Source organism: Sciurus vulgaris (assembly GCF_902686455.1).
Source record: "Sciurus vulgaris genome assembly, chromosome: 15".
NCBI classification, from domain to species: domain Eukaryota; kingdom Metazoa; phylum Chordata; class Mammalia; order Rodentia; family Sciuridae; genus Sciurus; species Sciurus vulgaris.
In genome coordinates this window covers 80,537,175-80,558,947 of record NC_136476.1, presented here as the reverse complement: position 1 = coordinate 80,558,947, position 21,773 = coordinate 80,537,175, and the positions used below count along the sequence as shown (strand labels likewise).

Below are 21,773 nucleotides of genomic sequence, written 5' to 3'. Positions count from 1 at the left end.
GCGGACGCCGCGGGCATGGACTATTCGTACGACGAGGACCTGGATGAGCTGTGCCCAGTGTGTGGGGACAAGGTGTCCGGATACCACTACGGGCTGCTCACGTGCGAGAGCTGCAAGGTGAGAGCGTGAGCGGTGAGCCCGCGGGCGGGCGACAAGGGTGCGTAGGGCGCGGCGGAGGCCCGGCGCGAGCTGGGCAGAGGGTCCCACAGCTCGCGCGCTGACTCCCCTCTCCTGCAGGGCTTCTTTAAGCGCACTGTGCAGAACAACAAGCACTACACGTGCACCGAGAGCCAGAGCTGCAAGATCGACAAGACGCAGCGCAAGCGCTGTCCCTTCTGCCGCTTCCAGAAGTGCCTGACGGTGGGGATGCGCCTGGAAGGTGCGCACCACGCGGGCCTTCGACCCCTAACTTCCGACCACCGAGGGAGCAGAGGGTGGGGCTGGGAAAGGTGGCTGAGGAGAGGACATCATTGGCCTTCTCGAAGATTTGGGGGTCAGGCGGTTGACCCCTAGTCTGACTTAGGGCCTGATCTCTGCAGTGGAGGGGACAGGCAGGAGTTGGTCCTAAGGCCTGGGGGAGGGGAGGCACGCAGGACCAGCCCGGGTTGTGTTAAAGTGAACTCCAGGGAGAGGCCGTTTCTGCAGCTCGGGGGCCCCAGCAATGCTGGTCTGCCTGCAGAAACTGTCCTGCCTCTATACCCGCAGCCATACTCTGGAGTCAAGGCTTCAATGCCCTTGCCTGGTTCAAGTCTCAGTGCCACCACTTACAGGCACTGGGTTAAATTCCTTAACTTTTCTGACCTACAGATTCCCAACTTTAAAATAGACTTGATAGTAGTGCCTCCCTTCCTCCCCCTGTTAGTGTGAGGATTGAGAAAAGTTACGGAAAGTCCAAGGTGCCTGGTACACAGTAAGCACTCACAGGCTAGCTACTATTACTATTGTTATTTTATTCTTATACCTGCTGCTATTATTTATCCACCAACACCCAGCCTGCCTCTCTGTTCATTCATATGAAGGTTCACTTGGTTCTTGCACTCCGAGGGTGAGATTCCTTCCCATCGCGTTCTTAGCCAGGCCCTGAGAGGACAGCCGAGTGGGTAACAATTGTCCTAGAGGATGCAGGCCACTTCTGCTCCACCCCCTCCTACCCCCACTTCTGTCCAGAGAGGAAGAGAGATGGCCAAGAAGGAGAGACCCAAGGGTGGACAGGAGTAGCTTCTACTCCATGGCCCCAGCCGGGCTATGCGCCCAGCCAGCAGCTGTTGGCTGAAGTTTCTGAACAAGGAAGAAGCCCCCGCCCCCAGAGGCTCTGAGAGCAGCAGACCACATGTCGTGCAGCTCCTGGCTGGAAGGGGATACCCTGACCTGTCCCAAGAGCCTCCGTCCCTAGTTCCAAGTCTGGAGGAGCCAGAAGAGCTGATTGTTGCTGCTGGCAGAAGAAGCCCGCAGGGCAGCCTGAGGGACAGAGCTGGGCCGCCTGCAAGTGTGGCAGGAAGATGTATATCTGGGAGGTTCCCTACTGAGCACTGCCCTCTCTCTCCTGCTCTCTTCCTTCTCCCAGAGCCTGGGCTGGGGTCCTGTCTAAGCAGGGGCTGGGGCCACACTCCAGCTGCAGAGATGCACCTGTTGAGTCTGGCTGATGACACATTCTTGGCTAGACACAGGAACATCTGGTTAGCAAGAGAGGTCCCCTCCCACAGCACAGAGCCAGCAAGCCCTAAACCTGTCTTCACATTCAAAGTCAGAGGGGGAAGCCCAAGTCTTCTTGCCACTGGGGTTTAAAGAGTCAGGCCATACTGGGCACCCAACTGTGAAGAAGCCTCATGGGGTCCCCTTCCTATCACTGTCTCCCTGCCAGGCCCAGGAGTGGGCATCTGAACCAAGAGACCAAGAGCTGAATCTCCAGGACCTCCCAGCCTGGGGCATATGGCCTGATACACTCAGCATGATAAGAGTGGGCCAGGGGTGGGACTGCTGGGCCAAGGACAGTAGAGTCTGCCGGTAAATTCAAGAACACTTCCTGGAGGTGGTGACATTGAGGCTGGGTGTTTAGCAAGCACAAGAGAAAGAAAAGGGTTTGAGGCAGAAGGACTATTGAAGCTGGGAGGCGGGGGAGCGTGAGGAAAGCATCAAGCTGAGCAGCAGTGTCTGCCAAGGTGAGTAAGGTGGAGTGGAAGGGACACTTGGTCCCATGAGGGATAACCTGGAAAAATGAGCAGGGCCTTGAACACCAGGGTGAGATGATCGACTTCCCCTGTGGAAGTCATGAAAGACTCTTGAGCAGGGAGGGACACAGCTCAGGGTAGAGCAGCATGGAACGTGGCGTGGCGGGGGGAGCCTGACCCTCTGCCCCTGCCCACAGCCGTGCGTGCTGACCGCATGCGGGGCGGCCGGAACAAGTTTGGGCCCATGTACAAGCGGGACCGGGCCCTGAAGCAGCAGAAGAAGGCACAGATTCGGGCCAATGGCTTCAAGCTGGAGACAGGCCCCCCAATGGGGGTGCCCCCGCCACCCCCTCCCCCTCCGGACTACATGCTCACCCCCAGCCTGCATGCGCCTGAGCCTAAGGGCCTGGCCTCTGGTCCACCCGCTGGGCCACTGGGCGACTTTGGAGCCCCAGCACTGCCCATGGCCATGCCCGGCACCCACGGGCCACTGGCCGGCTACCTCTACCCTGCCTTCCCCGGCCGTGCCATTAAGTCTGAGTACCCAGAACCCTACGCCAGCCCCCCGCAGCCCGGGCCGCCCTATGGCTACCCAGAGCCCTTCTCTGGAGGGCCCAGCGTGCCTGAGCTCATCCTACAGCTGCTGCAGCTGGAGCCAGATGAGGACCAGGTGCGCGCACGCATTGTGGGCTGCCTGCAGGAACCGGCCAAAGGCCGCCCCGACCAGCCAGCGCCCTTCGGCCTCCTGTGCAGGATGGCTGACCAGACCTTCATCTCCATCGTGGACTGGGCCCGCAGGTGTATGGTGTTCAAGGAGCTGGAGGTGAGTGCCTCCTCCCGCCGCTGGCCCTGGCTCTGGTGTGGACTCCAGGCTGCCTGGACCTCTGTCCTGGTCACCCCCTGAAGGGTCCATCCTGCCCACTGGTTTCAGGCAGTGTTAGGACAGGGAGGTTCCCTTGGGGGACATTAAGGAGCATTTCTGGTCCACCACATCCGCCTGAGTGCCTGCACCCCTGCTCACTCCCACCCCTCCCTGGCCTTGTTTCCTGAGCCTCTGTCTCTCCCAGCCTCTGCTCTGATCTCCACCTCTCTGACTCTTCCTATTGTCTCCCCTCAAAGGCCTGTGGGCTCTCTGCTCCTCTGTTTTTTCAGCCCCTTCAGTCTGAGTCTGTTTCTCTCCCAGTCTGGGTTTCTGGAAGCATTTCCTGCTTTCTCTGAGGCCTTGGACTCCCTCAAAAGACTAACTGGGTCTTCTGTTCCCCAAGCCAATGCCAGGAGGGGGTCCAGCCCATCGTGTCCTCCCCTTCAGGGAGGCTACCATCCCCCACCAGTTACATGTCATAGATGGGCTCTTAGTGTCTGACTCTGGGATGTCTGTAGGCCCTCCTTCTCCCCACCTAGGGTGAAAGATCTCACTGCCCCTGCATCTCTCACATACGGTGATGGTTGGTTCGGTCGGTGTCTGTGTGTTTGTATGCGCTCAGAAGGAACTGGGTGTGGATTCCAGGGCCTGTCAGTGATCTGGCCAGATGAAGCAGCTTTCTTCTATCTCAAGGCCTTCTTTCCCCCAGGTGTTAGGGTACCTGAAGCTAAAGTAAGCAGGAAAACCAGGCCAGGTAAAAGGAAGAACTTCCTAGTCACTTTGCCTAGGGGTATGAAGGGCCTCAGGCTTGGGATCTGTCCCTCCAATGCCCTGGCTCCCCATGAGGCCTCCCCAGAGACCCTGAAACCCTAGCCAACGTCCCTTTCCACCTGGTCTGGGTATGGGCCTTTCCCAGGTCAGGCCCCTGGCTGTTCTGAGGCTGGCTATAAACAGCAGGGCCTTTGCCCTCCCTGCTGGGGCCACTGCAGCCTTGAGCAGCATTGTCAGTGCTGACGCCACTCAGTCCTGGGCTTCCTCCAGGGGCATGTGGCCGGATGGGCTGGGGGCACTGCCTACCCTGTAGGCAGGGAATGGGAATAAGGTGGGGCATGGGGACTTAGAGCCCTCGGGGCACCATGGGGTTGGGGGCCTGGGGCATCTGGAAGTCGAGAACTTGTGGTAGTGGTTCCTGCTTCTACCGTGAAGGGCCTGTTGTGGCTGAAGTCAGAGACATGCTATGTGTCTGCCATAGGGTGGGATTCTCACCCATGTCCCCTCCCTGCTGGCCCTCTCTGGGCCCACCTTATGCAGGGTGGAAGGCAGAGTGTGGAACATTCCCACCTGCCTCCTGCTCCTGGCTAGACGCCCTAGGGGAAGAGGACCCAGGACTCTGGGGTTGGTTGCTGGTTTCCCCTGCAGATTTCCCATAAGCCCCTGTGCAGAGGGAGGAGCAGCAGAGCATTCCCAGCCTCAGAGCCCTGGATCCAGGGGCAGGGCACTTCCTCTGGCCGCCTTCCTAGTCTCCCGGGGCTTCACGCAGGATGGGAAGGGCTTTGTCCCAGCTTTGCTGAGTGTTTTTTCCTGCTCTGGCTTCTCTGTGGCCCAAATCTTCCTGCTTCCCCTTCCCAGAACCTCTGTATTGAGCCCAGGAATATGACCCACAGTCACCATCTCTGTAAAGGAGCCGTGCAGATAAGCACCAGCCCAGCCCTTGTAGCACCTCATTAGCCACATCAAAGTTCTTTCCTGATGCTCCAGTGGGCCCTGGGCTGGTGGCTGCTTGCAAAACCCAGGGGCGAGGGGTCAGAAAAGCAGACGGGCACTGAATGACTTTAGTTTCCCCTTTGGTTCACCATTCAACACATCTTAGCAGACAGAAGAGGGACTCTGGAATGGAGCAGCAGCCCCTGCGCTTGACTTTGGGGACATCGATATGAATGGGACCCAGAAAGCCACCAGGCTAGAGGAAGAGACAGACATGTACATAAATAATACCAGTGCCCAGGGCTCCGAGAGCGATGGGAGGGGACAGAGAGGTCTAGTGAGAGAGGAGATGGCTACACCTGAGGAAGTCAGAGGGTTCCAGAAAGCAGTCAGAGAATGCTAAGGACGTTCCAAGAAATGGGAGCAGCACAGGGGAAGGCCAAAAAATGTGTGGGGGCGTCAGGGAGTTTCATGAAGTGCACTGGCAGCCACTGTGGCCCAGGAGTAGGCCCTTGGGCAGCAGATGAGGGACAGCCAGGCTGACTGGGGTCCTGCACCCTAGGTCAGGGTGTGGTTGGTTCCAGGCACAGGGCCCAAGCTCTATGCAAATGCCTGATCAACTGCTCAGGGGAAGGCCTGGGATCTTAGCTGAACCATCAGGGATGCTGGCGGCCCAGGTATGTACGATCCCAGGTGCCCTCTAGGACTTTTCCTCTTCTGTCACCCTTCCCAGCTTGATTGGCTATCCCTCTGTCTCCATTTTCCCACCTTACCCAACTCTAGCATGTTGGAGCTGACAGTGGCTCAGAAGTGAATACCAGAGACCAGGATTGAGGGGCTTATTACCAAGCTGTGCAATTGGGCTCCTCTGGGTCTCAGTTTCCTCATTTATAAAATGAGAGGAATGGAGGTAATAGCTACCCTGTGGGGTTGTTATACAGGTTTAGTGAGGTGGGACAGGTGAAGACCTCAACACAGGGCCTGGCTTTCAGGAAGCCCATGGTCCCCAGCTCCCTTCTTTTCTGTTCTCTGCACTACACCAATGACTGCCCACCTGCAGGAGGCCTGGTCAGGAATAGCAGGGTAAGAGACGCTGAACCCACACTCCTCTGAGCACTCTAAAGATGGGGATCCATCTTTTTAATAGTGTTGCTCTGGGCTCGTAAAGTAACTTCTTACCTGCGGGGTAGCAGGGACTCACTCTTCCCTGCTGTGCAGTGGGGGCAGGGTCCAGAGCCAGGCCTCTGGACAGTTACATGAAGGATAGGCTGGGAGGGCGCAAGACAGGAATCGGGGAGGGGGAGGGGGACCAAGATGCCTAATGACCCATCTTGACACCAGTTCACCCTTGACATCCAACTCCGAGGCCCCCACTGGCAACAGATTTAATTGCCCAGATATATGGTTTCATTTGAGCCGCAGTAACTCTTGTCAGTCCTGGGCTGACGAACAATGGCCCACTGACCACTCGGCCAGAAGAGCACCAGGCCAGCCAGGGGCTTGTCAGCCACCCAAGAATTACCGAGCCTGCTGGCCTTCGGATGCCAGACCAGTCAGACCCCAGGGGGCTCCGGAGGGAGGCCTGCTCGGGGGAGGTCAGCTGGCACCCATAAATACCCGTTCTCCAAGGCAGGCTGCGAGGCGTCAAGGCTCTGGGAAGATTTGTGGCTGTCCAGGGCAGGAGGGGTGGGTGGCTGGTGAGCCCAGTGGACAGGCCAGGCTGGTGAGGGACTCTGCGGGCTGGGCCTGCAAATGTCCTTGTCCCCAGGGCGGAAGGGAGGCCAGAGGGGAGGGGAGGAAGAAGACACCTCTGGAAGGAGCACAGCCCTCGCTGGCCGAGTGAGGCTCTTGGCCACCTGCTTTTTTGTGGAGCTTCGCTCTGGTTTTCTTTTAAATACAGAGGTGTGTGTGCACGTGTGTGGGTGTCTGCGCATGTGCACTCACCATGTGGGGAGCACTTGGGAGCTGGCATCTCTATGTGCCCACGGGTCCAACTTAGGGAAGAAGTGGAAGTCTGGCAGGAAAGCGCTTGGCCCAGGGCTAAGTGGGAGCCCAGCTCAGGTGGCGTCCCTGGAAGAGTTGACAGTGGGTCCATACAGCCCCTTGTGACCCATGACATGTTCATAGGTTTTTTCCTAACCAAAGAGGGAAGATTATTTCTCTCATTTCATAAAGTAGGAGATGAGGGTGAGAGAGGACACGTAGTGGGGCTGGGACCTGAGCCCAGGGCAGGGGCACCGAGTGCAGCATCAGAGTGCAGTTCTCTGCAGTCTTCCCGCCGGGCCCTTCGGGCAGGGCTACCCCCACCCTGGGGTCTGAGGTCTGGAGTCTGCTCCCAGAGCTGGGCCAGTCAGGTCACTGTGACCCCTTTTCTCTCTCCCCGGAGCTTGGCCTGCTTATCTCCTAATTCTCCCCCTTATCTCTTCTCTTCCACCGCCCCCCTTGTTCCTTCAATCTGGGCACAAGGGTGTCTGCTCTTAGGGCCTCGCAATGGGTGGGGGCAGAGCCCAGACCTGCATGGCCTCCATCTGGGTCACCTTCTGTAGGACCAAGAGCTCCTTGTCAGTTACCAGTGTGACCCCTGGGCAGACTTCTCCCACCTGGGCCTCAGGAAGGCAGTTCCAGGGGCCCCCGAAGATGGGCCCTGGGGACCGACTGGGCAGAAACAAGCCTGCTTGTTTCTCAGCAACGTGGGCAGAAAGTCTCTGGGGCAGGGCTAAGGTATCCTGGAGGTAGGTCCTCCCTAAGCTTTGCTTTTTTTCTTGGAAACTGATGGGGAGGTTCCTGCTGGGACTTCACAGCCTGGCCACTTCTGGAGGAAAGGGAGGGAGAGGTGTTCCCTGCTGTCTAATGACTGGTGAGGCCAAGCCCAGGTCACCTGGGACTCTGTTCTGATGGTGACGGGGCTCTGGGAGGAGGGAGAGAGTAGGCTCTTGACCCAGAGATGAGGTAGGAAAGGGAGGTGGTGGCCCAGAGCGGGACAGACCTCTACCTTCCCTCTGTTCTCCCACTGAGCTGGCCGGGGGCAGGGGCCTCGACGAGGACCCTGTTTGTGTGTCCAGTTGTTCCTTTTGCTCTTCGTCCACCTTCTTCTTTCTCCCCCTGTCTTCCTGAGGACAGAGGCCCCTCCAGGACGGGGAGCCGGGGGAGGGGGGCAAAGAGAGTAGGGACTTGTACCCCCAAGAAGAGAGAATTGTTTTCCAGGGCTCCCTGGCTCCTTGGCCTCTGGGTTGGGGGAGGGGTGGGTGTCTGGCAGAGTACAGGGTTCTCAGCAGCTGCTCCCTGAGGTCTGTTGGAGCAGAGCTGAGCTGGACACCAGGCCTGGTGGCATCAGGGAAGACAGAGCATGAGCTGGTGCCATCACATGTTGCAGATTCTATGTCCAGAGGGTGGCGAGGGCACCAGGGAGGAAGGAGGGATTGAGGAAGTGTTCATGAAGAAGGTAAAGAGTTGATAAAAGACCAGGAACCCCTGGATGGCCAGGGAGCAGGGGACAGGTCTTGTCCCACTCTAATAGCAAAGAGCATGGGTCTGGATCTAGACAGAGCTGGGTAACCTTGGGCAGTTACTTGACCTCACTGTGCTGTCCTGTCTCTCCATGAAGTGAGTAGCAATTGCACCAACCTCTCAGGACTGTAGGACCCCAGCATAGGGACTGTTAATCATTGTGACTTGTGTTCACCAAAGGGATGGCCCCAGCAGGGAGCTGTAGAGACCGAAAGGGAGGGCCAGGGTCTTGGATGTGTCTTCCTAGGAGGACTCGGAGCACCCATTGCCACCTGGGTGTTCAGAATCCGTTCCTACTGTAGACATTGCTGTCCACCTGCCCTCTTCTTGGTCTGTCCCCAGGCCCGGCCAGCTGCCTTTCTTCTCCTGGGCCTGAAAGCTCTGCAGAAGTCCCAGGGAGACCCGCCTGTCTTCCCCTTGGCTCTTTTTGAGTGGTTGTAGCTGCCAGGGTTCTGACAATGGGCCGTGGGGGCGTGTGGCTCTGATGAGTAGCAGTCTCACAGAGCGCCTACGTTTACTGAGTGTTTAATATGTGTCAGCCAGCTTCTAAGTCCTTGCCCACTTTACAGACTAAATAACCAAGCCGGGCACGGTGGCACACACCTGTAATCCCAGCAGCTCTGGAGGCTGAGGCAGGAGGATTCCAAGTTCAAAGCCAGCCTCAGCAACTTAGTGAGGCCCTAAGCAACTCAGTGAGACCCTGTCTCTAAATAAAATTCAAAAAGGGCTGGGATGTGGCTCAGTAGTTAAGCACCCCTGTGTTCAATCCCCGGTCCCTCCTGACACCCCAGGAAAAAAGAAAATGAAAAAAGAAAACCAAAGCACAGAAAGTTTCTAGAACTTGCATCAGGTTATACCATGTGTGAAGGGCAGGGCTGGGGCCTGAGCCCAGTGCAACCAAGCCCCAACCACTTCTGTTGGACCCTGTCATTGTCAGACCTTGGCCATACTTGATGAAGTAGAGGGAGGGGCAGGCAGGGCACAGGCAGGTGGTCACTTCCTCAGGTCACACATTCAGCTCATTCTCTGAACCAAGAGTTGCGGGAGGAAGATGAGAGGAAGGTCTCTACCTGGACCCCAGATGTCTGCCCGGCTCTTCCTTGCAGGTGGCTGACCAGATGACACTGCTGCAGAACTGCTGGAGTGAGCTGCTGGTGTTCGACCACATCTACCGCCAGGTCCAGTACGGCAAGGAGGGCAGCATCCTGCTGGTCACCGGCCAGGAGGTGATGGGCCCTGCTTTCAGAATTTTGAGCTCAGAAGTCCCAGGCCTCCGGGATTGGCTCTAGGCACCCTGAATTCTATCCCTTTTTCTGATTTCAGGGACCACCCCTGGTCATAGCTCTCTGTGGCCAGTCCTGTCCCTGGCCTTATAAGGAGCCAGTCCCTGGAGCCCTGCTCTGGGGGACCAGATCAGAGCATGTGGGGTGATCAGAGGAGGCTTTTGGAGGAGGGACAATGGCACTGGGTCTCCCAAGAATAAATTAAAAAAAAAAAAAAAATCAGAGTTGATTGGGTAGTGAGGGGCAATGGGGAGTCTGTCCCCATGCCCACACAGGTGGGGTGTAGGAGGGCATTGGATCTGAGAGGGGGTCTGGAAGTACTGTTGGGGGCCTGTGAGTGGGACGAGGTAAGGGACGAGGCAAGGGGCTGCTGGGAGCTGTGAGAGGGTGAGACCTCGCAGACCCCAAGTCCCAAATGAAGGAATGAACCAAGGACAAGTGCAGGGGCCAGGGGCCCCCGCCAGCGAGCCGGACTCTGGACCCCCTAGAGCAGCAGGCATGGAACAGGAGGGTGGGAAGTAGAGCTCAGAGGCTCCTGAAACAGGGCCGGAACCTGGGGAGGGCGACCTGCTGGCCTGCCTCTGAAGAGGCAGGTGGAGGGGAGAGGGGGCAGGGAAGTGGGGGCAGCCACCTGGCTCAGGGTGTGGGGCCTGGTGGAGCACCTTCCAGGAGGCAGACCCCAGGTGCCAGGCAAAGAGGGCGGAGCGAGAAGGCGACAGGAGACATGCCCAGGGTCTAGCTGGTGGTGGGAGGACTCCCCAGCTGGGGACGTGGGCTGAGTAGTGGCTTAATAGGTACCGGGGGTGGGGCTAGAGACTGAGGCACTGCTCCCCACCCCAGCTCCACTCAGGCCCTTGTCCTCATCTTCACTTGTCACCCTGGTGTCTCAGGTCACTGGGGGGAGGGGACAGGGATATTGGTCCCAAGGGGGCAATTTTGGGGCCCCTGTGGGTACAGATGTGAGTGTGAGTGTGTGGGAGTGTCCAGCATGTGTGTGTCCATCTGTATTTGTGCAAATTTTATGAAGAGGCGTGTGGGCATGTTTCTGCCCATTACCACATGAGCTGATCACACATGCAGTCTGATGTGAGTGACCATCCAAGGGCACATGTGAGTGTGCGTGCAAATGCACGTTGCCCTCACTTCATTAACCGGTGACCACGGGTGAAGGTGTCTGCGGAAGCACAGAATCCGGTCATACCACTGGGCCTGGCAGCGGCTCTTTGTGCTTGAAGGACCCTCCAGCTCCCCTGCTGCACCCGCTTCCTGGTGTCTGCCCTGCTGCCATCCAGGCATGCAGGCCGTGGGCGCCCAGCTCCAGGCCCAGCAACAGGTTGAGGAGAACTGGGGAGCGCAGGCCCTTGACAGTGGTGGGCCTGGGGGTGCTCCAGGGCTCCAGGAGGCCCCCCACCCCCTACCCGTCCCCTCTGACAGGCCCCTGACCATGCCCTCTTGACCCCACAGGTGGAGCTGACCACTGTGGCGGCCCAGGCGGGCTCCCTGCTCCACGGCCTGGTGCTGCGGGCGCAGGAGCTGGTGCTGCAGCTGCACGCGCTTCAGCTGGACCGCCAGGAGTTTGTGTGCCTCAAGTTCCTCATCCTCCTCAGCCTCGGTGAGTGGCAGGATGCCTCGGCCATGGAGGGTGGCAGGGGCGGGCGGTGAGTGGCCTCAGAGGCTGCTGTCAGCAAGGACCCACCCGCCTTCGTGAGTAGAGTGTAGAGACCTGGCCAGGGCCTGGCACCGGGAATGGGCACGTGGTGCTGGACCTGTCTCTGTCGAAGGATCAAAGGCCAAGACAATGTCCACGACTTGCCCTTCACAGGACAAGGACATTCTGAGAATGTGGCAAACTCCTGGCCACCCGCCCTCTCCGTGCGCCCCTGCCTGCAGAACAGGCTGTGGAGTTCAGGGCTTTCTGTCCCTGATTTCCATTCTGGGTCCCTCTTGTCTTAATTCCCTGACCTACAGGGGCTCGTATTTCTGCCTCTGAGCTCTCTGGGCACAGACCCTTCTGTTCGTTCCTTCATTCTACAAGCAGTTGCTGAGCATCTGCCCTGTGCAATGCCTGGGTCAGGACATTGAGCAAGAGAGATCCCAAATCCCTGCCTCGCGTGGAGCTGGCCTTCTCTAGGAAAGAAACAAAAAGCAACGCATGAGCAGTGAAATAGAGAGATCAGTGCAGTGTAAAGCCAGGGAGACTGTGACAAGTGCTGAGACGGAGAGGGACGTGGGGAGCCAGTGGGGGCTAGCTCGCCTCCTCCCAGTATCTGGGGTCTCCAAGTTCCCTCTGGCCACCCAGCACTCAGCAAATCATCACCAATGTCCTTCCTGCTCCCAGTGACTCTGTGCTCACGGAAGTGTTCCTTGCCTCCAGGAGCCCCCCCGTGTGGGAGAAACCTGTGGCCCTGCAGTTAGGTCTGGGACAGGGAGATGGGCGCGACAGGGAACCCAGGGCAGGGGAGCTGGGGCTATGCCTGGAAGAGGGACATTTGAGCAGGGACTTGGGAGATGAGTAATGCTTCTTTGGGTAGATGAATCTCGTAGCAGAGGAGCAGACATTGGATGGACGGCTGAACAGGAGATGAGTCTTCCCCCGGGAGGGGCCAGAATTGAGACTGACTCTGTGGCAGTTGGCATCATAACACAGTCTGGCAGGGGAATGCCTACCCGGGGGTGTGGAGAGTGGGAGGTATTGGGGAGCAGAGGAAAAGAAGGGAGTCGATTAGCGGAGCATGGGAAGGCCTGGGGGCCATGGGCTGTGTCTCCTGACCAGCACTGTAGGCTGGTGGCTCGTGATTCCTCAGTGAGGCTGCCTGTCAGGCCGCCAGCCAGGGCTCTGCAAGGTAGCCAGAGGACAGCCATCGCAGGGAGGAGCCGCGGCCTGAGGTCCTGGGAGGCGCGTTGGGCCCTGCTGTAGCGGGGGACACGCTGTCTCACCTCTGCCTCGGGGCCCTCCCTCCACCCCCCACTTTGCCGTTGAGGACGTGGCTGGGGGTTGTGCAGTGTGGGCTTGGACACGCTGGACGAGCTGGCGCGTGGGTGTGGGTTTTCGGGTGTTGCGAGACTCGAGGAACCCGTGTGAGACCAGGGAGTGAAGGGAGATTTGGGAACAGGAGGGATTTGGAGGGGTGGGTTGAGATTGGCATGTAGGATTGGAGCATGGAACCTGTAGCAGTTTGGGTGATAGCTCTTTATGAAAAAAAAAAAAAATATATATATATATATAATATTATATATATTTATAATATATATATTTTATATATATATATTTTAGTTGTTGATGGACCTTTATTTATTTTTTTTTATTTATATGCAGTGCTGAGAATCGAACCCAATGCCTCACACATGCTAGGCAGGCGCTCTACCACTGAGCCACAACCCCAGCCCCTGGGTGTTAGTTCTTGACCCTACTGCTATCAAGGGGCCCTGGGGAGGGTTAGGGGGAAGGTTGGAGGAGGGGGCTTCCAGCACCTGTTTTCTTGGCTGGGACTCCATCTTTCCCTGGGTGTCCCTTGAAGAAGCCCCAGCCCTGCTTCCCACCAAAGCCCTGGGTGTTTGGGACTGCCAGGCCCAGCACAGCTCTGGCCACCCCCTGTGGTAAGTCCAGGACTCCTCCTTCCATGGGCGCAGGGAAGATAGCAAGGCAGAGCCCTCCCCTCTGCTCTGGGGTCCAGGTCCAGGTGTGCCCAGCACGGGGAGTGCCAGGCGCCTCCTCCATCCTGTGCTCCAGATGAGGCAGCTGAGGCTTGAGGGACTAGGAGAGACTACAGGTCTCAGCAGGAGGCTGGAGGAGCAGGAGACCTGTGAGCACGTGTATGCACATGTGTGTTCCCCGGGGCAGGATGGAGCAGTGGTCAGGGGAGGGAGCTAGGGATGGAGCAGCTGGGTTTCACTTGGGTCTTTCCAGCTTTGTGCCCTTGATCAAGTCGCTCTCTCTGCTCTGAGCCTCTGTTTCCCCATCTGTGAAACGACCACCATAACTGCCCTTCACTCGCTATAGGATGTAATGGGAATTTCCCAGAGTGCTCAGTGCTTGGCCTGACCCCTCTGGAGTATGTGCCAGTATTGTTTTTTAGTTTTAATTAAAAAAAATTTTTTTTAGTTGCAGATGGACATAGTACCTTTATTTTATTTATTTATGTGGTGCTGAGGATCGAACCCAGTGCCTCACACATGCAAGGCAAATGTTCTACCCCTGAGTCACATCCCCAGTCCTGTTTTTATTAATTTTTGTTAATACATACCTGGGGTTTGAATCCAGGGGTGCTTTACAACTGAGCTACATCCCATCTTATTTTGAGACAGGGTCTCACTAAATTGCTGAGGCTGGCCTCAAAACTTAGATCCTGCTGCCTCAGCTTCCCGCACGTTGGGATGGCAGGCGCGGCCACCGAGCAGAGTTGTGCTGTTTTTATCATCCTCATCCTCAATTGATGGGTGAATGAGCAAAGCGATGGCCCCGGTCGCAGGCTTCATCTCCGTCCCTCACGGTGTGTCTGGCTCAGGGCCTTACTCTCTGGGCACAGGGACGAGGACCACTGTGGTGGGGACTAGGAGCAGGGAGGAGGCTCTGGGACCTGGACTTGCAGGAGAGCCGTGAGAGGAGGCCACTGGGCCCCGGAGGCCTTTGGGGAGCTGTGGGTGCCATCTGGGTCGGCCGCCACGTCTGGGTGGGGCTGTCTGAGGGCCTCGCAGGGCGCAGAGGAGTGTCACCATGAAAGACACCAGGCAGGAGTGAAGGAGCAGCGCCTGCGGGTTGTGAGGAATCCCCAGGGTCCCTGTGGCCTAGGGGTCTGGGAAGGGCTGGCGAGGCCACAGCGGGACAGGCCCCCAAGCAGAACTGTGCAGGGCCTTGAGTACCAGGTCAAAGGCTGGACCCCGCCCCTTGGTTGGACAGTACCTGGGAGTCACACGGTCACATTTGCGTTTCATCAAAGCCCTTCCCGCGGCCGCGTGGGAAAGGATGCAGCCAGATCCCTGCCAGAGGTGAGATCTGCGGCTGCGGGAGTTGGACTCCCGCGGGTGGGACAGAGGGCTCCTGCCATGATCCCACCCAGACAGAGCGGGGCACAGGGGGAAGTGGGAGCCAGAGAGGGTCTGCCGCCTTCCCGAGGGCTCGCAGCTGGCATGCGGGGCGTCACCCTCTGCAGCACCTCCCTGGGTTGGGCAGCCTGACTCTTGTGGTGCCTGTCCCCCACCCGCCCGCCCGCCCCAGCGCCCGGGCCCTCAGCGCCTCCTTCTCGCCTGCCTCCGCAGAAGGGTGCCATTTGGCGTCTAAATAGCTGTCTCGGGCGGGCTCAGAGGCAGGTAAGGAGGTTTAATTAAAATTAGTGCCTCTCTCCTGGCAATCGCAGTGTTTATGAAGATGGGCCCGGCGGGCATTGTTCTGCCGAGGACTTAATCGAAGCTTAATGGATTGACCTAACATTCGATTTCCTGATTTCCATTGAGGCGGCGGCGGCAGCATTCCCTTAAGCGTTTGCAATTTACCCACTGCTCCGAGCCAACAAAAGGCGGCCTGAATAGCAGCCCCACTCGAGGGGCCATTGTGCGCGGGGGCGCCTGCCTGAGTCACCGCTATTGGGACAACATTCTTTATGCCTCACTGGAATGAAAGGATTATTCAAATATTCAATTAAACCGTGAAAAGGGGGCTTTTCTGAGCTCCTGGGGGCCCCAGAGCTCGCAGAGCTAGCAGGCTGCTCTCTGAGGTGGGGGTGCCATCTCCCAGCCCCCTCCTGCCTTCCACCTCCCATCTCCAGAACTGCTGGGAGCTGAGCTGGACAGGGACAGGGACGCAGGTCCATCTCCATTGTGGTTACGTCCACTCGGCCAGGTTCAGGGCCCAGGGCCAGGCACACGGAGAGGGCTGGTCTCGGAGCTCCGTGGGGCAGATATCAGGATGCAGATGACAAGAAACTGAGGTTCAGAGAGGGGAAGTGACTTGTCCAAGGTCACCCAGCTGGCTGTAAGGCTGGACTTTGAACCCCTGACATCCAGGGGGTGTCTGCAGGCTTGTTTGTCCCCTGCTGGTGTCTAAGGTTAGAAGGGCACGTGCTCATCCTGGGACGTTGGTTCTGTCAGGTACCTTAGAGTCTTCACAACAAACTTTAGAAACTGGGGACACTGGGGGCTGGAGAGGGGAGGGACTATCCCAGTTCTCAAGCCCAGAGCAGCCTCTCTGGGGGAAACCTGGGACCCGGGTGGCAGGGCGCCATGGAATCCTAGTTGGATGGCACATGAAGCATGTCCAGTTCCCCAGTGTCCAGGCTGAGCAGCCCCCGCAGCAGGAGGCTCCAGCTGCAGAGTCAGGGAGACCTGGTTTTGATGCAGGCGCTGACTCTGAGCCTTGGGGTGCCCTTCGCCAAGGGCCTGGACACCTGTGGGGATTACTGGGCTGGTGCAAGGTGGCCACTGGATCCAGACTCTTGGACTGGAGCCACTGAGGACTGTGCCCCCTACCCCTTGTAGCTGACCTCAGGGGGCTGCGAGGTCTCAGCTCCTGGGAGCTGAGAGACCAGAGACCCGCTGTGAGAGGGGGCTGTCCCTGAAGCCTGTCCTTGTCCTGCACCCCCCGCCCTGCAATCACCCAGCTCGGTGTTGCCGAGAACAGTAAATCCAGGTAAAGCCTGGGCCCTGGTTCTCCCCAGGCCCTCCCACCCTGCCCCCACTGCAGCATCCTGACCAGTCCTCCCAGCCCCAGCTCTCCCATCTGGGCCCCTTTCCTGCTTCTACTGCTGTGTGACCTTGAGCTGGTCCCTGTCCTCCTCTGGAATCCCAACCTACTATTGTGGATTTGCAGAAGACAGTGTCAGACTTGCCCAGCCCCAGGGATGGTGGGAGTGAAGGCAGATGGGGGCAGGACTGGGATTGAGAGAGGCTGGGACAGGGATGGAACTCTAACACAACTGCTTCCAGGAGGCCAGCTAGGTGAAGTGAATTCCCATGACCTTTGAATGTGCCTGGAGCAGCCAGGTTTGGGTGCAGGGCTACCATGTACAGTTGGGCAGGTCACTCACTGCACAAGGGCACAGAGGTGGGGAAGGACTGGGGTCTGAGATTTAGCTACATCTCTTTGGACAAGGGCCAACTTCTTTCTAATTGACACAAAGGTTTCTTGTGGGCCAATGGTGGTCCGGGGGATTGGAGGGAGAAAAGGACCCTGGCTTGCTTACTGAAGGAAAGGTGAAGGGACAGGGTGGGGGTGGAGGATGGTGGCCTGCCAGATCCTACCATATGACCCAGGTCCAGCTCAGGTTTCCCTAAATCCAACTTGGGACAACATAGGCCTCAGCAGGCGCACCGGGGGCGGCCAAGGATCAGGGTTGCCAGGAGAGGCAAGCTCTCCTGGCGCAGCGGGTGTTAAAGGGATTAGAGGGCCCGGGGCTGCACATGCCGCCCCCACAGCAACAGGGCTGGGGTGACGCGTGGAATGGATGGAGGGCCATTTTCTGAGCCACTGGAAGCCACATCCCAGGGGAGGCCAGGCTAGGATTTGAGGATTGGGGACTGATCCTGGGGATGCCTGCTGACCCTGAACCTCTAGAAAGGGCACCAGCTGGAGAAGCCACCCAGGGCAGAGAGGCCTGTGAGCCATGGCGAGGGACGGGGGCCCAAGCTGCTGCTCCTATATGGAGTCTGGCTTTGAACCCTTGTCTGCCTCACTCCATGTGCATGTCCACTGGACGGGGTGGAGGGGTACACTGATGAGCCTCACTCTCCACCCACCGTACGCAGAACCAGCCCCTGCTCCCCTCCGTAGGGAACCGTCCTTCGGTCCATCATCCTGTTTGTCCCTGTGCTTGTGTATTGCAGGGGCGGCCGTGCTGGGGACGGGACCCAGGCAATGTCCCCAGCCCCATCTTTAACTGACCTTCCCTTCCATTTCTGGTTTGCCGCTCTGGGCCTTTCAAGATTGGTCCCTGGGCTTCTGTGCTGCTTCCTGCTTCCTGGTGGCACTGGCACGTGGCATCCAGGCCACTCCTTGCCACCATGAATGTGGCTGTGGTGAACACCGCGTCCCTCACGGCCCGTCGGAGACCTTCCCCAGGTGGCTGAGCCTCTTTCTTGGTGGCGGGGTGACCCACAGAGTGCCTGCGGTTCTCTGGTGGGGCCTCTCGTTTCCATGCCTGGCAGCTGTGAGGTGGACCCTTCCCCTCACAGCGCACTCTGCTCACGGAGGTGGTGAGGTGGCAGTGGCCATGGGGATGATGGTGACGTGGTGACTTCACCACCACGGTGGGGACGGGGCAATTGTGGGAATGGTGCCACCACGCCCTGGTAAGAAGGTGGTGGCGGTGCTGACGCCTCGCCGGGGACACTGCTTTGTGCCAGCTGCTGTTCTCCTAGGCATTTCCCACCAGCCAACTCCTCGAATTCTCAAAGTCCTGCCGGTTCTATGGCTGCCCTCCTTTTACAGATGTGGGAATCGAGTGGTTTAAATAACACACCCAGGGAGGCACGGGAGAGATTGGTAAAAAAAGTTCTTGGTAATTATTATTTTTTAATTTTTTTAATTTTATTTATTTTTTAGTACCAAGAATTGAACTCAGGGGCACTCAACCCCTGAGCCACACCCCCAGCCCTGTTTTGTATTTTGTTTAGAGACAGGGTCTCACTGAGTTGCTTAGCACCTCGCTGTTGCTGAGGCTGGCTTTGAACTTGCGATCCTCCTGCCTCAGCCTCCTGAGCTGCTGGGATTACAGGCGTGCGCCACTGAGCCCCGTGGTCTTGGTGATTGCTAACATCCATCGTGACCATCAGGGCAATGACAGAGGCAGTGATGTTGGTGACAGTGACTGTGACTTGGTTGTTGATGGTGGCATTGGCTACGCTGGTGAAAAACCTGTCAGTTTGGGTGATTGACGGGGGTGGTGGTATTGGTCAGCCAAGGTGATGCCCATGACTTTGTTGGTCACAGGGAAGGTAGTGTTGGTGATACCAGTGGCGGTGTCTGAGGGTGATGGGGCAGGAGGGTGACTGAGCTCCTCCCTTTGCAGATGTGAAGTTCCTGAACAACCATAGTCTGGTGAAGGATGCTCAGGAGAAGGCCAACGCTGCTCTGCTTGACTACACCCTGTGCCACTACCCACACTGCGGGGACAAGTTCCAGCAGCTGCTGCTGTGCCTGGTGGAGGTGCGGGCCCTGAGCATGCAGGCCAAGGAATACCTGTACCACAAGCACCTGGGCAACGAGATGCCCCGCAACAACCTGCTCATCGAGATGCTGCAGGCCAAGCAGACTTGAGCCTGGGCCGCCAGGGCAGGCGGGCCAGGAGGGCATGGCCGCCCGCCGCCTTCTGCAGGGCTTATTCTATTAGGCCAACCCAGGAGCCCCATCCCGTAGGCCCCTGACCCTAAGCTCTGGAGCTGTGTGTTTGGGGTGGTGGGTAGGGATGGGCAGGGCCTGGCTGAGGCGGGGTGGTCCTCACCAGCCACTGGCACTTGCCTGCCACTCGAGAGTGCCCCAAGGAGGCGGCTGCTACCCACCCGGCCCTCCCCCTGCTCCCAGCTTCTGTCCTGGAGTCTGAAGGGCTGGCTGTCCAGGGAGGAGGTTCGGAATTCCCTGTGGGCCTCCATGTCCCTTGGGTCAGAGGTCATCCTTTCCCCCTCTCCTAGAATCAGAGGCAGGGGGAAGTTGAGCAGGCATTAACAGGGATGACAGGTGGGCGTCTCCAAAACTCCCCTGTAGAAGGGAGGTAAATCCTCTGATTTGTAAACAAGGGATAATGGAGTTTGCTAAATGGGTAGAGGCTGCTGGCCCTAGAGGACACTGGGAGACTGGTTGGGACAAAAAGACCTCTCCCCTACCCCTCTACCCATCTGACTTCTGCTGGGGAGTCTCTGACCCATTACTGGAAAAGGATTTTGTTACAATTAACCTTCTGTCCCTCTTCTGCCCTCCCAGGAAGAGTTTGGTACAGTCAACATACCAGCCCTGCCCACACCTGGCCAGCCCAGGCTGGTACTAATCTGCAAGGGTGTAGTCAAGAGGGTTTTTCAGTTTTGTTTTTTCCTTCTTAATCTCTTAGACATTGCTTGAAAGGTGTGTGTGCTGGAAGGCAGGGGACAGACTTGAGGACTGAGCTGGGTAAGGGGATCAGCACAAAATACCATCCAGGCCATCTCCCTAGACACTCTCCACTAAGACCCAGTGGTGCTGGGTCATTCCTGAACCCCACCACAATACAGAGAAGAGCTGTTGCTTGCCCACCACCCAACTGGGTGAGCAGGAGGCTCAGGGTCACCATGGGTGGGAGTCCAGGTGAAGCTAGGAGGGCACCTGGGTCTTTGGATCAGGGCCAATGCCAGTAAGCCCCTTCCTCATGGCCTTGGCCCTTTGGGTTCCTCACTGCAACCCTTGAAGCTGGGCCTCTGCTGCCTGGACTCCTGCCCTGCATCCCAAAGGATATTCTCCAGGGCCAGGAGCTGGGGAGAGGCCTCAGCTGTCCTCTGTCCCAAGCTAGGCCCCCACTTCTGTCCTGCTTTCATGTTGCCGTTTGAGCTTGCGCTGAGCCTGCCCAGTTGGACGAGGCTGGACATTCCCTTACCCGCTGCCTTCCGCTGCCCTGTCTCAGTCCCCACTCTGCCCCTGAAATGTGTGCCCCTGCCAAGGCCAGAGACCCACAGCCCCAAAACAAGAAGTGCCCTTACAAACCCCGCCCCCGGCCCTGGCAGCCTTGGAATAAATTTTGCAATTAGTTTCCAGCTACCTTGGCCAGTTGCAACGTGGATCTGAACCTCCTAGGTGGGTTTTGGTGGTCTGAGGTTGGTGTTTCTCTGTTGGGGATAGAGGGGGCACACAGGTGACCTTTGGTTCAAAACTCTGGGGAGGCAGGAAGCTGGGATCCCATTCCTAGGATCCCGACATGCCCAGGAGGCCTGGGAGAGTCTGTGGTCTTTTGGAGTCTTAGCCTCTGTTGTACCCTGGCAGTGCCAGCTCAGCCCCCATCCTGGGTATAAGGGAACAATCGTTTAATGAACACCTACTGTGTGCAATCCCTCACCTCACTGTCCCTACAGTTACTCCAGGAGGTGCAGGCACTTGCCAAGGGCCCTTTCATAGTCTGGGAGGAACATATCCCAACCTGGGTCCCCTTGACCGCGGGCACTTGCTGCCTCCTCTCCGGCTCAGGAGCCTGGCAGGTTACTTTCCCCCCTATCTGCCACTTGGTGGCAGCAGTGAGCACAGCTGGCCTCTGAGGATGCTTGCTGTTTCCAGGTACTGTGCCTGTGGTTTTACCTTCCTGTTCTGTTGTCCAATCTGCTCTTCAAAGCCACTTCCATAGGTGGCAGCCCAAGATTTCAGATGAGGAACTGAGGCACGGAGGAGTGAAGTGTTTTCTCAAGGGCACAAGCTGAGAATGGACACATTGGCCTGATCCACCTGGACCAGCTTGATCTGTTCATCTCCAGAGCCACTCGGTCTAGCCAGTGTCTCTGTGCACGTTGGAAAAAGGCATGACTTCTAGGGCAAGGTAGCAAGGACTTTTATCCAATAAAAGAGTCCCTCTTCTTGGTGCCTGTGGAAGTGAAGCAGGCCTCCTAGTCCCTGCCCCTGGGCAATGTCCAGTGTTGCAGGAGGAGATTGTCTTACTCAGATTCTAATCTGATGTGATGATCTGGCTCATGGAACTGAGTCAGAAAAGATGAGGAGGTAATTGAGTCTGTTCCTGGCGGGATGGGAGAAGGGTCAGGAAGCCTTTATAGCTGTCATTCGAATTGGGTTTTGAAGAATGCCTAGGAGTTCACCAACTAGAACTAGGCAGTCCAGGCAGATGGAATAGCTGGAGAGCAGAGGGATGGAGGGTGTGAGCAGGTGGCATCTGGCTGGAGAGTAAAGGACGTTTGTGTGAGGAGGAAGGGTACAGAGCAGCATAAGGGGTGGAAGGAACACCTTGGTTCCCTCTCTGCCATGCCCACCCAGACCTTATTGGTTGAGGGGAGACAGGAGCCCTCTGAAGAAGAGGGGAAGGAGTCAGAGGACACTGAGAGCCAGGCAGTCCTGGGCCCCATGTGCCCTTCCCAGTTCAGTTCCACCTCCTTGTCGCCCCTCCAGGCCCCCACAGCCGCTCTGATTCTGGCTCTGGGAGGGTGGTGTTGGCAGTCTGTGCCTGGTGAGTCCCAACCCTGGGCCTCCTTGTCTTGGCCTCTGCCCAGGCCTCCCAGCTCTATGCCTGGTGTTAAGCCCTAACATCACCGTGGCTCCTCCTGCTTTCTACCCAAGAAGAGGCCCAAATTTGGAGAAGA

General features: G+C 57.8%; 1 protein-coding gene across 1 annotated transcript; it reads left to right on the top strand.

The window, feature by feature from the left end:
* On the top strand, positions 1–18,771 carry NR5A1 (nuclear receptor subfamily 5 group A member 1; the record flags this gene model as incomplete). Its single annotated transcript, XM_079113687.1, has 6 exons — positions 1–117; positions 238–379; positions 2,366–2,991; positions 9,348–9,467; positions 10,989–11,136; positions 18,524–18,771. The coding sequence occupies exons 1-6, from the start codon at positions 16–18 to the stop codon at positions 18,769–18,771; spliced, it is 1,386 nt and encodes a 461-aa protein (XP_078969813.1). The 5' UTR covers positions 1–15.
* Between the last annotated feature and the right edge of the window lie 3,002 nt (positions 18,772–21,773).